This window comes from Larus michahellis, chromosome 4 (assembly GCF_964199755.1).
Source record: "Larus michahellis chromosome 4, bLarMic1.1, whole genome shotgun sequence".
Lineage (NCBI taxonomy): Eukaryota > Metazoa > Chordata > Aves > Charadriiformes > Laridae > Larus > Larus michahellis.
The window spans coordinates 19716584-19732033 of record NC_133899.1 but is presented as its reverse complement, the minus strand read 5'-3'; the positions used below and the strand labels follow the sequence as shown (position 1 = coordinate 19732033).

Sequence of the window (15450 nt, the reverse complement as noted above, 5' to 3'; positions counted from 1 at the left end):
CAAATTGTTTGTGGCATAGCCTCGACTGTGTGTTGGATCTAAGGGCCTTGTGTTTCTCTGGCTTGTTCTTTGTATATTCCCTCTTCAGAATATACCCCACTCTGTACAGTGGACGCGTTGTAACCTCTGCATAGTAAGCATTGTATATGGAGTTATCTGTTGTGTGATTTTCTTGAACCTTTCTCTGAATGGATTGCTCCAGTAGTCTAGGCCAGCATCACCACCCAGGTTACCTCTGATATTGCCTAAATCTAGACTTCATTTGTGAAAGGAGCTCATCTAGTTTTGGCTACGTTTGGGTATATTTGAAGCACAATGACATTTGGGTATATTTGGAGCACATTGTTAGCATTTAGTTCAAAATTATCTTTGTTTGTGTGCTCTGTTTTCACGTAGTATCTCAACACTAAATAAGATTGGTAACTTGTGATTTTTATTTTTTTTTTAATCTCCTTCTTCCCCCCCAGTTGTTCAGACTTCCATTTAGAAGCAAAAAGAAATATCTTTTAAAAAAAAATTATTTTTCTAGGTGAATACAGTAAATGCAGTCCATTTCAGACCAATAGTCAAACCGCACATACAGCCTTTTGACTGAAATGTATTAAAGTACTGAAGATAATGTTCTCTTGATAATGCTTCATGATGGGAAAACATTCCTCCCTTTCAAAAAGTGCCTCTGCATTTACCTTACTGCAACGTTCCCTAAAAGACTGCTAATGTGGAGCTTTATAAATAATCCTTTCTGCACCACTGTAAGAGTAATTTAATGGACGTTTCTGGGAGGACATGCTGATGGGAAGATATTTATAGGAAATATCAAGAGGTGTCTGACAAACTGAGGTGCGTGGTTTGGCTTTTAAGTCAGAGCTTGGAGCAGAGAGGAGGGTGTCGATGTTGGTAAATGCACAGTTTGCCGCTGTGCAGTGTGAGCACACTTTGTGCCTACTGTTCCCAGCCCACCCACCATGTTCTGAGAAGCGCTCAGCTCTCCAACTCTTGTAAACATTGCTCCAGCTGTGTGAAGCCAGTGGACTGGCTACAGTTGTTGCTGGAAGGCCAACCAAGGCCAGCCTTAATTATGCAGACTTTTTAGAGAAAATATTTTAAATGCTCCCAACACTGAGCAAACAAAGATTTCCTCTTAACCCTACTATAGCAGGAAGACCTCTTCCTGAAGGAGGTTGTTTGTTTTGTTTTTTTTTTTTTTTTTTCCCTTGTGGAATGGCTTCTCTTCCTGAAAGCCCTCACTGAGTCATCAGTCCTACCTGGCTGTGCCTCTGAATCCATCCCCTTTTGACAAGTATCTTGTTCCTTGCAAAGGGAGACTTCTGCATGCAAAATTCTGCAATACTTTTTAGACGAATAAGGCTGTAGAGGGTGGGGTTTTTTTCACTTGATTTTTTTTTTTTTGTTGAGACATGCACTGTGGTGAGTTTTGGGATACCAGGAATCTGTTATGTAAGATTTAATGCTGCCTTTCATAAATACACCTTCACATGTTCTTTTCTTTAGTTGTGCATTTGTTTTGTGGAGACAACCAGTTGCGTAATACTATCTTCCAGGTAGTACCTTTTGTGGCAGGGGGAGACTGAAGACTTTCTGAGCAGCTGTTTAGCATGGCTGGTGTTTGAGGCAATTGCTTCATGTGGTTTGGATGGTTCTGTACTGTTGTAGGAACAAGAGAGGGACACTGAATTAATTGTTTTTATATAAATTATTGATTACTTTTAAATTAATGAAACTGAGAGGAGAAGCATGCGTTAAAAATTTCTAGGGTTCATCAACCACCATCTGTTACTTAAGTGAAATTGGTGTTGCAGCATAAATAAGGCATTGGGTTGAACCTGAGTATCTTTCAGTAACAGCAGAATTTTGGAGCTGAAGACTGTAAATATGAAATAATATGAACAGAATGAAGCAAGATAACACAAACAGCTCTAACCAAAGAGCTGGCAGGAGGCATTACTGCCATTGCAGATGTGTATTGCACATAATATAAGCACCTGAATAGCACTGTCCTGCCCCCCTCCCCACACATTTGCTGCTTAGCAGCTTTCTTCCTCCATGAGTACCGTGAGAGCTGGGGACCTGTTGTGAGTGCATCATCTGAACCTGTCTAATCCTGGCTTTTGAATTAGGGCTCCTAACTGGGAGAATCTGTATCACTGGTCCTTCTTCTCCCACGTGGAATCTGATAAGTGGTATGGAGCGGGAAAGAAGCACTTATCCTTCCATCAACACCTTAAATTTCCTCTAGTTTGGGACTGACTTTAAATGGTGAATCTATCTGGGGGTAGGGAGGGAAATAATTGATAAAGCTGTGAATGGTTGAAAGTTTGAGTTACGAGAAAGATCAGTGGTGTAACAACTCATCATCAATATGTGGTATGTTGACAAATACTAAGACAAAAAGGTGCACATCATAACTGATAAGACTCTAAAACACTTTATGTACGTGACCTGAAATGTCAACCAAAACATGTATTGAGTTCTGGGAACTGGGGATCACAGTACTTAACAGAGATCTTATGTTATCTCTGCGGGATGTAGTGGAAAACAACTTGATGGAATTAAAATTATGATTGCTTAAGAAAACATTTGCCTTAGTGGCCTGCACGAACTCAGATAACTATGTGACACCTACTTGAAACCCATGTGTATTTCGGCTAGCTGTGATATTTCTTATTTTCTTGACTTCCTATGATTAATATTAAACACTTGCTGCATTCCAACTGAGTGGAGTTTGTCTCCTTGGTGACTAACATGAATTTTCTGCATTTATTTGAAATATCTCATAATGGAAAGTGGATTAAAAGCAAAATTATAGCACAGATAGTCTATGATGCAGTGATACTGAAAAATTAGTACATCCTAAGACATCTTTGTCCATTTTACCGAAGTTTGTTCAATGCTGTTATGTTCTGCCCCCTGTGAGACTTGGGGTTCAAGTAGGTAGCCAATAAATGATTGCCCAGCAGAGAGCCTCCAGTATGGCCAATGGTTACTAGAAGTTATTTTTGCCTCTCTGGCACATCTACTATCAGCTCTTCCCTGAGCTGTGCCTTTTGAATTGGGAACCTGCTTTGTTACCGTTTCAATGGAGTGTGTGAAGTACTGGGTAGCTGGTCACTTGCTAAAGCGTCCAGGAGTCTCAATTTATAGATTCACCAAGTGTTAGGATAAGGACCCAGATTACTTTAACTAGCCTGAGTTAAGCGTGATTTAGATTGTGATACAGCATTAATTGCCCAGAGCAAGCAGTGTTTTGGGTGGTGTAGGTTTTTTTTTTTTGTTTGTTTTTTTTAAATAAAAGATGTAGGTGTAGAAATAAATAAACAATCTGCTCTGTGTTTAGTCTAGTTGTATTTATACTATGTGAGAAAGCTCTCCTTTTGTGCAGTAAACAGCTTTGCTCTTTCCCCTTCTGAGAAGAGCTACTTAAGGGTTTAGCCTTTGTGTCTTCTGCCTTTTTCGCGGGGCATCTATAGCTTTTACAGCCCTTATTCCCTTTCAAGTCTTCTAGAGGACTTATACTACTTTAATCTCTCCTGCTGTCCCCCTTCTTCCAGATCCTGTTCTTTTCTTGAGTGGGAGACGGTTGGGCCACCCTCTTAGTTAGAATAAAGGCTCCGTATGTATGTTAAGTGTTTCCACATATTAAACGTCCATTCTTTTACTAAACTTAGTTTTTGCCTCAATGAGGTGTTAAATTCTCTCTTCTCCCTTTGGTGGCTACTGCTTTTCGTTGCAGAACGCAGTTTCACTGTGGCCCTGTATTCTGTACCAGTCTGTACACTGAAAACAGCACACTGTAGTTATGTGTAGGTTATTACTGGCTCTTGACAGAGACCAGGCACTACCCACCCCTCAGGGGTAGCAGATTTCCAACCTTTTCCTCTTTGCAAGCTTCCTAGCATTTTCTCCTTTTACAAGAAAGTCTCCACTGAACTCTTCTGCTTTGCTGTCCTCAGCCCTATTATTAAGTATGTGTGACTGCCGTTTTAGCAGCGGTACCAGAAATTCAGACCTTGCTTTCAGTCGGAGACGTTGTGTCTTGGCTAGCTGTCATTCCATTAGTCTCTTCTGGGAAAGGCTATTTTCTATCACTGTTTATGGTCAGAAAAAGGTATGATATAGTCCAGTCCTTAGTTAATTATCAGTAGAAGCAGCAGTGGCTTCACTGGAGCTTGGTACAGAGGGATACTGTAGAAGCTGTGAACCTCCTGATTCGGTCTGTTTGGTTCAGTGCAGGCAGGCCGAAGCTGTTTTCCTCAGTGACATTTCTGCATATGAGGTTTCATCTCCTATTCCTGCTTGCTTATGTTTATTTTGTGGGAGTCTTACTGAGAATAAAGTGACTCAAAATATACAAATGGGGAGAAATAATTCAAACTGCATGTGATCCTAAATCTCCTTCTCGGTTGCAAATAGAAAGCTAAAGCCGGTGTGCCATTAACTTTTCACTTTATGCCCGATGTCTTGTCTTTGGGAAGCTCACAAATTATAAACTGGATTCAGGTATGTGTTTTGTGAGTGCTTGCACCTCATTTACTAAACAAGAGACACCAGAGAAGTGTCCTGAAAACTCAGTGAAAAGATAAGTTATGTCTAATTGTTTGTTAACTTTTATCTTACCCCTGACTTTTTTTTTTTGGGGGGGGGGGGGGATTAGAACAGCAGACACAAAGATAGGATCTCTACATTGATTAAATGTTGTAGCAACCTTGCCCCCACTCCCAAGCTGCAGTTTATCTTCTCAAAAAAACCCACCCAAAACCCCAAAAAACCACCCACCCCCAAAAACCTAATCCTAAAGAAGTCAATATGCTGTTGAGAGTAGAAAATGTGATTTGAAGGTTTCCTTGTTTTAACAATTTTGAGAGCTTGAGAAACTCTTCCAGAACAGCTCAACAAGAGCGCTCCACATATCTCAACAATGTGATTTCTTTTTTTTCTTATTTTTAACATTACCAGTAAGCATTTTTTTATGTTGCATGATATCCAGTTCTGATTCTGCTTGCTTGGGCCTATCTGCAGCAGATCTTCACCTGGCAAAGTGGCCTTCAGTGATGTATAAGCTACCCCAGTGTATTTTGGAAGAAAGAAACACAATGTAGCTTAAAAACTATCTTACAAGCTCAGTGGAAAGATAGAATTTAGTTGCCTTTTTCATTTTTGTCACTTTGTTTATGAAAGATTTAGTCATTATTTGAATATTTAATGTCACTCAGTATTGTACTGTATTTTGGCTGTGTCCTTCCAACCAAATGTGATTTTTTTTTTTTTCTTAGAATTGATAGAATTCCCTTTTACTCAACTAGTCCAATGTTTGAATTGCTAAGAGTCCATGTACTGTTGGAAAAAATCTAGAGCATAATGTAATATATGTGCAAGTGATATAAAGCAATGAAGGCACAGCCCCTTTGGGGGGGATCCAGGAGGGTGGGCAAAAATGGCACAGAAAAATTGAACAATAAACACTAGAACATGCCTTGCTTAGGCAGTGATATGTTTAACCCTTGCTTATCGAAAGGGTGTTTTATACAGCTTGACTGCGATCTAAAAAGCGTTGCTAAGAAATTTGCGAAAGGCTTTTCTGTTCTGAAGTAGGAGTTGAGGTTAACCTTTTGTAGTAGTGGAAGACTGCAATTGGAGAGACCTGCTCAGTAATCAAAAAAATATATTTTTTTTTTCTTTTGTATGTTTTGTATTTCTCTTTCTAGCTAAGGAAACCTTATTGGTCTCCAGTGTAATTTTAGCAGCTGGATTAGTTCCAAAGGGTTTAGGCTCAGACAATCAGCATTTTAGACTCAGTGAAACTCTGCTGACAGCCACAAAATGTATGTCTCTCTCTCTCTGTCTCTCCAAACCACGATGTCATTCAGCCCAGTATTTTGCCAGTGTTGGATTGCTTGTTTCCTTCATTGTTTGTGCAACTTTTCCATTATAATTTCTGTCAGTGGTGAGGTCAGATGGCAATGATGACATTCTTGGCATAGCTTCTTTTTTTCATGTCCTTAGAAAAAATAATCCCATAGTAGCACTTAATTCAGTTTCAGTATTGCCTTATTTGTCCTATTGGCTTGATGACTTGTACTCCTCATCCAGCTACTGGCAAATGTCACAGGGTGGTATTTGCTGTTACTTGAATAAAGTTATCCTTGACCTCTCATATTTGCTTTCTGTTGAAGATTTTGTAAGCAAATTTTTATTCCTCGTGAGGAAGGGAAGAAATGGTGGGAGCATGGAATTGCACAAATGCACGTATCTGCAAAATAGTAAGCGTGCTAATTAATGCAGATAGAGACAGGAACAATTAATACATTCACACGATTGATGATCGCACAGCAGAGACCTGAACAGCAACTGTTCTAAGTAACAGAGAGTTGTTGGGATTAATGTTATGAGCAACCAGTACGCACGGAGGTGCTGGATAAAAAGCACACAGTGTATGTGTTGAATGAATGGCAGTTAAACTGGAGATCTCCACATCCGCTGTTTCTGCTTTCTAAATGGTTGCATCTTTATTATGATGCATTTCTTACAATGCCAGATCTTAAAACTAAAACATAATTCCCTAAATCATAGAAAAGCAGTGCTTCGGAGCAGGCTGTGCAGCAGCTTTGAAGGCACTTGTTTAAATGACAGAAGACTGGAAAAATCTCTTCTTACGTCATACTCACAGAATTTCCTACTTGCAAATAGTGACATACTGACTTCTAAAAGTTTGTCTTGTCCTTTTCCAGCACATTGTAAGAAAGACTTGGCTGATGGATACACCAGGGAGTTCATGGAATATTTACAAACAGATCCTTTTATTGCAATGAGGAGAAATTTATGATGCGTGTGAGAGAACTGGGAGAATGCTTAGCTGTTCTGTGGGGTGTATATTTTTTGCAGTGTTGCTAACACCTTGGCAGAGAGAATCCATCACACCTTTTGTACCAAGCTATATTAAATTTAGGAAGGCAACCCTGACCTTTCATGCTTTGTTCTAAGACAGAGTGCTCACTACCAGATTAAATCCCAAAAGCTGATATTAGTGTTAGAGCCAGCGCTATGCTAGCTTTACTCTTGTTACTTGCAGAAGATTTAGTATGTTAGAAGTTTGGCTTGGGGACTTGTATGTTTTGTACTAGATGCTATAATTGTTAAGGAGTAGAGGTGGTTATTGGTTTGTTGGCTTTTTTTTGTGGTGGTGTCTTTTTTTTTTTTTTTTTTAAACTACCTGTTTTCTTAGAAACACTCGCCTTCCCAACTGACAAGATTTTCAGCAGTCTGCTTCCTTGTCTTCTCTGCTTTTTATTAAAAGGAGGACCATTCCAAGTCATCAGTCATTTCTCATTCCACTGACCCAAGAACTTCTAGAAGTAGTTGCTCCCTTTCCCCTTCACCTTATTTCATGTGATACCATTGATTATCCAACACTGCATTCCCAAGCAATATTTTCATGAATGTCTAAGTCCTCTTTAGATGCATAACTATTCTTTGAAAATTACGACATGTTGATTACAGAGAAGAACAGACTGACAGTAGTTATTTCTCATATACTAGAGGTCAGGTGGATAGGAAAGAGTATGAGCGCATGGCAGGATGGAACAGCATTGATACTAGAAACAAAAGTGGAGTCTCGTTATTAAGACTGGTGGGGAAAAAAGCCCAAAAATAAAACACCCAACAAACGGCATCTGGGGTTCAAATACGCACTGTCAATTGTTTCCAATATAAACTCTGAGTGATCTGTTGGCATTGAACTTATTGATGCAAGGAGCAGGAGCTCTCTGATCAGAACTGCCCTTTATTATTTTCAGACTGTCTGGCCTATATAATTTCCAGGCCCTTTAGCCCATGCTTCCCACCCTCTTAGCTAGGGAATCAGTCTGTCCAACCTTCAGGAATTTTCCATGCTGTACATCTTTTTGATTTCTTCCAGACCCAACTTTTTATACTTTCATTGGTTGCCTTCTGTCTTTATGGGTAACGCAGCTCCTGCATACAGAAGTGTATAATAGTCTCTTCTATTTGCTTTGTCACAGTGAATCTTTCTGTAAGGAAAGTTGAATGGCAACATTGTCTTTTGTAGGTATATTTATGAATAAAGGTGTCTAATGAGAAAGGTCATAGAATGACTTTTTGGAGAGAGAGCCCCTGTAATGGGAGCAAGCACAGACTACAGTCTTCCAGCTCTTACCAGCAGATGTCACAACAATGACAGTAAGGAAGAGATTTTTTTAGTCAGTTTTTAGACAATATTTCAAGATAATAAACTTAATAATAAACCAGCAAAAAAAATCCCTCTAAATTTGCAGAAACAGCTCAGAGAATTTGTACAGCTTGACTTCTCTAGCAGACCAATCTTTTCTAAAACAAAATTAATGGTACATACAAGCCTTTGCAAAGCAAGTATCCTACTCTTACTGCTTCTTTATCTTAAAGTCTGGTTAGTTTTTTTCCTTCTATTATCTTGTACATGTAGCATATATTACTGGTAACAAAGGTAACAGTAGGTTATTGTAAAATAATTAATTTCTAAGAGAACATCAGCAAATGACAATGGTTTTTGTGTGTTAAGAATGACTGATAAACGTTACCCGTTTTAGTAAGCAGAATAAAGTTCAGCGTAAACTTACATTAGCAGAGAAGTCTGTCTGCAAATCTATATATGATTTTAAATATATTAGAAATCCTTTTACTTTTCCATGTTGAACTGAGTATGCTCTTAATGACCTTTCATGTACCTTAATACTTTAATCACTGCAGCAGTGGCTAGTTCCTGAATATTATTCTGGTAAATGAATTAAAGCTAAGGGGGGTGGGGTGGGAAAAGGTGGGGGGACTGTCTGGAAAAGATCTCAATCCTCACCTAATTCACTACAGTGGAGTAAGTGTTGGAATCAAAGCATACAGTGGTATTTTGAGTTAGGCTGGGACAGTTTTCAGGGAGAGGGACTGAAGTCTGGAAACGAGCAGAGGGAAGCAGATAGCACAAGTAATGCTATGGAATATTCTAAGGGAAATACTAGCTACAGTAAGAGAATTAAAAGGCCTTGATTTCTGCCAGCACCTCCTTTGGGTTTTGGTCCTAAATGAACAGAAACTTCTGATTATTCTTCTAAAGGAAATGACTTTAAGAGGGCATTCCCTCTCTCTGATTACCTGAAATTACAAAACAGTGTTTTGCAAGGTAGAAGCAATGTTTTCACAATGCCCGGAATAAAGTCTCGTCTCTGCAATACTACAGATATGGGTGTCGGCGTGAGTGCTCAGGGTTAACCACGCTCAGCTATAAATGCCCTGGCGTGACTGCATATCCTCTCATCTCTCCTATCCCATCAATCTTAGTGAATCAGCCTATTTGCATCTGAAAGAAGACTTGAATTGACAGTGAAGTATACAGTCAATACATGGATTATTACTAGTGTTGGTATATGCTAATTATATACTGGGTAATCATACAAAAAAAAAAACACGTGGAAAAGCTTTCAAACTGTTTGTGCTATTTTTAGTAAAACTCAGATATAATTACTTTGCATTCAGTTCCTGGCACTGTAGCTACCTCTTTCTGCTATATTTATAGATAAATAAGAGGCTAATCCTAAAGTGGCCCGAGTCCTCCCCGAGCAATGTGAGGAGGAGATCAGTGTGCGATTGCTGCTCCTTTTCTCTCTCGGGCAGGTGTGCATTGCTAACCAAAGGCCAGAGCTTTGCTGCAGCACTGAGTTTGGAACACGCGCGTGCCTTAATACATCTAGGGATTACACAGCTAAGTAAAAGACCCTGTAGCACTAATATCACTGAGATGAGGTTTTAAGGCCTAAATCTACCATACCATTCCCAAAGGCATTTCCCTCAGTACTGCTTCATCAGCCAAGATTTGCCAAATAATTTACACTTTGTAGGAATCTTATGTCTATTTCTGAAACATTTTAACTGCATCTTGCCTATGATAATATCCTTTCAGGAATGGAAATTACTGTTTGTGATGCACTCCCTGAATAATAATTTCTGGAATAATTTCTCAAAATAATCTTGTGATTGTCTAATTGAAACAATGATACTGGCAAACAGGAAACCACCAGTTACTGCACAAACATACTCTGTCAGCTCTGCTGACATTACATATGTACAGGCCCACTGTTGCTGGCTCTAAATTAAGCCCCAAACTCTTATATTGCTTCAAAATCACCACTCTTCTAGGGGGAGTACTGCGTGTCCCTCATTTCCTATGTCACAACTGAGCATAGTTGTTTACCACTGCATCACAAATAGGGAGTTTCTTCCCACTCAGCATTCGGGGCTGCATTTTAAATAAATGACAACACATTTGCATTATTTTTATTTATTTGAACACTACGATTTAAGAGCCTAAATGCAAGTTTTTCCCTTTATTTCTGCAAGTAGCACTGCAATCATAACTTACAAAAATGTTTAAAATACAAAATGTACATGAAATTACAATACAAGGCTCTGTAAACATCTAGAACTTAATCTTTATTGTCCCATGTTTTTAAATACAAAACTTCAATTTGAACGACTTCCGAACCTCAAGGAATGACATCCGTTATGAGTATCAAAAATAGAGTTTCAAAGCTTTGTTTGTATCAGAACAAACTGTCATGACATTTTCATTCTTTGGTTTAAAAAGGATGGCAGTTCCCCTGATAACATGAAAGTTTTACTAGAGAAATTCAGATTGCTAGTTTATGGTAATTTCAGAAATCACCCCCCTCCCCCCTGGATTAATATACTACCCCTTAATTTTTTGTTTTTAACATTGATTTTTGACCCTCCTTATAGAAAAGCTACCTCATCATTAAGGCTTTCCTTCAGGATAATCTAAATTATTAAAAAGTTTTGGAAAAGTACCTGGGGAGAAGAAAGGACTTAAGGGCAAGGAAGTGGATGCCAACAAAATATCAACAGTTGCCGGGTTCTGTTGTTAATTAAATTTGCATAGTCCAATAGAGATTGTGTGCTTTTTATATCACTAAAATTATACAAGATTAACAGTCTTTACCTACGTTATCACACAAGCTAAAATAAAATTAAGACCCTTGTATTGAAGCTTTTACAAGGCAAATACAAAACTGCTTTAGTATCCAAAGCTATATATTTTTTTTTTTATTTCATTTTTAAATAGGAAAGCATCTCTATGTCTACAGGCATCAAGGTATTTAAAGGCATCAGAAAATTTAGTGCATAGCAACTCCGGATTGTTTGGGCTCCTATATTTTAGGTACAGTGTGAATTCCAGCTACTTGGAGAACTTGCAAGGAGAGTCTGTACCAGTAGGATAAAGGAGCATAAATCCCATACAGTATGAAAAGCTTTTAAGTTAGAATTCTCCTACAAACCATGGTTAATGCAAAAGACCCAATACATGAATGAAAACTGGAACATGCCTTGCCACCAGCACATAGTCTGAAGACAACTACATAGTTTACAGTGTTGTGTGTGTTTTGGTTGGTTAAGGTGTTAAAAAAGTAAGTAGACGTATTTCTGAGCATGTGAATCCTTTTTTAGGATCTTTAACGTAAATGAGTAGAGGACAGAGTAAAGCACCATCGCTAAGTGACAATTACAATACCACACTTTTCAGATTACAGCCCTGCCATTTTTTTTTCTGCAAATTTAAAGATTTGCACCGTTGAACAATACATTCACAAAAAGGATGCTTATGATTCCCAGCACGCACACAGTGGCCTTGCATTAAGTAGTTTGAAATAACTATGAAACATCAAGATAGTAGCCTTAGGCTGCACTCTTAAAAGGAATTACATTGATAAAGAGTTATAATGTCACCTGCTTAATATATGGTCTCTTTAGAAGTTCATGATTCAGCTATTACAGAGATGGGATTATAGCTACTTTAATGGTATTGCTTGGGTGTTGACTTAAATTAGGTGTAATGTTTTGCCTGCAGAGGGCTCAATGGAAAGTCCTCCCTGTGACTGTCTGCCGAAGTGCAACATCAGTAGAATCTGTTGTTTATTCTTACAGGTATTACAATTCAGTAATGGTATCCGCTTTAAGACCGTTTTACTGGAATTTTAAGAGTCTGTATTAATTCTCTACAGAAAGAGGCATGTGCTCCACATGTGTTAAACCGCTAAAACGTCCACAGTTGTCTGAACTAGTTTCAATGCAAATACATTTTCTGTTTTTCAAATTTTTTGAGTGTATTCGCTCTTAATTTTCATTAGAGCATCCTGGTTCACTCGAATGAGGAACTAAAACTAACATCTGAAATGTTTTGAGGTTCAGCGTATTTCTGATCTTACTTTGCTGTGACAGTTGTACCCTGTATGTTCCATATCAGAAAGCTTTGTAAACGACAGTGTCTTCTGGGGGAGGGAAATGTTCGTGGCCAAAGCAGGCAGTTTCAGATCCTCTCCTAGGTTTCTATTCATAGAGGCCTGAGATTTTTAACAATGATGTAAACAGATCGTTTCAAATGTATCAGATTATGTGGGTAAGGGAAATGCATCCTTTGAGCGCAGCACGAAGTTTACTGCTCTACGAATCTTGCATGTTTCTTTGGTAGCTTCTGCTTCACATGTTTACAATTAAACACGGGCAAGTTCTACTACCTAACCACTAATTCACAGTAAATTACTTCTTAGCAAACTGACATTTATAAACAGCTTAAATTTAAGGAACTGTAATTGTCATCTCCTTAGGACTTCCAAGTGGCATGGTCAGGCATACAGCACATAAAAGATAGAGATGTGATCAAATGATTTATTGCATGGAAGATTTGAATGCCACTGAATTGGTGATTTCAAAACCATATTCTGTAGGGATAACAGGAACACTTAGATCCTCAGCAAATATTAAAATTTCTTCTGTATCTAACATGGCTTTGACATTGCTGTTTTTTAATCTAAAATCATACTGCTCAAATTTGATTACAAATGTAACTTTCTAAGAAAAAGCTATTTCAAGGAGGAGCCTGTGCTAATAAAGAACAGGAAGATTATCCACAAAGTTATAAAAGTTAAATTTTTGGAATGTCATTTCTATCCCAACACTTTCATGATGGAATGGTCTTTTTGCAGCCTATCAAGTAACATTTTCAGTTTATAAACAAGTGCAGATCTACATTTGGCTTTGCTTCCTATGAATCTAAGAAAGAAAACACTACAGTATTTGTATACACAATGGCTTCCATGGCATTGGCTTCAGATGACAGGTATGATTTGCCACTGGAAGATTATATTAAAAAAAAATTAAACAATAGAAGCTTTAAAAGGCTTTCCAAAATGACCGAAAGGTGTTACAAATTATCAGTTACAAACTATACTATCTCTAAAGGAAAGCAGCACACTGAAGATGTGTATTAAATCTTTTCCACATTCAGTACTGTGAATATTATGAGAGCAAACTAACATCTCCACACATCTGAAGCGCTTGCAATATAAAAGTATTCTATTTAAATGCAAAGAGCAAAGCTTGTTTGTAACTTTGAAACAGTTAAAATATCTGGTGTAGATTCTGTGTGTCCGTTTTAAGAAGTCTCTTTACAGCATCTGAGGAACTATAATTAAAATGCTCTGTCTCTACATCAAAAATGTAACCCACTAAAAGGGCTTTGCAAGGATCCACTGTTCCAGTTCATAAAGGCCACAGAGTTGGAAGCACAGTAAGTCTAACAAGGAAGAGGACGAAGAAATATTCAGAGAAACTGTTAAGTTTTCATGGATGTTTAGTTGTAAGCTTATTCACTACTGGATTCCGTCAGATATTCTTGTCTCCAGAGATCCAGGACATGTACGTGCAGGCTGGCTGGCCACTGTTGTTCCATGTGACACTGAGATCTGTGACATATCTCTTCCTATGATCTCATTCACTAAAAAAAAAAAAAAAATAATTAAAAAGTGACTGTTTTTATGCTTTCCAAAAGGCAGAACTCATCAGCGTAACCCTTTTAAAAAGAAATATTTCAGTGCTAAGCCTTGATGCAGTACAGTAACAGAGGATGAATGAGGAACCTAACTTGCAGTAACAGCTGAGTGGGGGACTTGGGGCAAAGGTCCTAGTTTCTCTCAGTATTACACTTTGTACTTACCATAATCCATGTTGAAGAATCCCTAAAACACTTGAAGAAAATAAGTACATAAATATTCATGACAACCAGGTCACTGAAAGGTATGGCATAGGTCAGTTTAACAGGAAGAGTTCTGTGGGGAATTCTACACTAAAGAGTGTTACAGGCACAACAAATAACTCTTTCAAGCTACCTACAGAACTTCCTCAGAACTTGGATTTTGGTTAATAGAATATTCTTTTTAATACTATGTCCCTATTTAATCGGCCAGTTTTCTGAATACTTGCATTTCTGAAACTGCAGTAACAAAATCTTCCTTAGCTATCAGTCAACTTTTCTATAGCGAAGAATGAAGATTGACTAATATGCAGCTCAAGTCAGTTTGTGTGTCTCTGTGTGTGTGTGTCAAATTCAGCAAAGAGCAGTCAACTATTACTATTTGCAAGTGAGGGACACCACTGTGAATGTGACAAAGTAGCACTTAAGTTATCAACAAATGACAATTTTGGAGTGTTACTCTAAAGCCTAGATAATTGATTGCAGTACAATTGAGTTTGGAAGGTGACAAAAATAATTATTTTAATGGACAAGCGTAAATGCAGTGATATAAATGTCCATTTTACAAAATGGGCAACGGTAAGTAAGAAAACAGAGTAATATTCTAAGTGGAGATGAAAAATACCACATTAAGTAGTAATCACAAATTTTAGATAAATAATAGATAGCCACAATATAAATTATTATTTAATAGTTAGAAGAAACAGTCAGCCATGTTGTTTTCCATGGTTGAGTGGCAGTAGCTATACAGTATCTCTTATTCAGCAAGACTTTGAATGCGCTGAATTGTAGTAATAAAAGAAAAGCCTCTGACATGAGTTTGTTGGACCTTCTATAAACAGGCATTTAATGGGATCCTTTTGTGGAGTAAGGACCATTCCTAGTAAAAACAAGACCTTTTAGTTTTGCTAGTAAGCTGCTTCTATTGAAAATCTTAACAGATTTGGAACCTAGGCTTTTGCTCTTTTGTTCTCCATCGGGTAACTTCACTGAACAATATTAGTATCCTTCACCATCCTTCCTAACGCTTTCTACTAACCATTCCTGTCTGGCAGAGGCATAACAAAATCTATCTACAGGTAGTGTAAATTGCTTTTTATGTTTATAGAGTGCGCAATGGTCTGAACATTGCCTTTTGCTGCAGCAGTTGTGTAAGCGGGTCTGAAAGAAAATGTAGTAATATTGTGAATGCCCTGAAGTAAGTATAATATATATAAAATCCAACTCTGAAAACAAGTTTTGTCTGTATTCTTTTAGTTTACTTAGGAAAGCTTTAAAATCACCATTCTTATACCCATATGTAACCATGGACCGAGGTATTTGTTAGCTAAAAGTCAATCAATGGC

General features: G+C 37.9%; 1 protein-coding gene and 1 long non-coding RNA gene across 4 annotated transcripts in view; one reads left to right on the top strand and one right to left on the bottom strand.

Moving 5' to 3' along the window:
- LOC141741942 (uncharacterized) overlaps positions 1-15450 on the top strand; it is a 40835-nt gene that overhangs the window by 8398 nt on the left and 16987 nt on the right. The gene's annotated exons all lie outside the window — the stretch shown is intronic.
- NFATC3 (nuclear factor of activated T cells 3) overlaps positions 10324-15450 on the bottom strand; it is a 77382-nt gene continuing 72255 nt past the window's right edge. Inside the window, exon 11 of one of the 2 annotated variants that reach the window (XM_074583180.1) lies at positions 10324-13849. In XM_074583180.1, the coding sequence (XP_074439281.1) occupies positions 13725-13849 (125 nt within the window). In that variant the 3' untranslated portion in view covers positions 10324-13724. The remainder of the gene's footprint in view (positions 13850-15450) is intronic. The other variant, XM_074583181.1, reaches the window with a different exon arrangement.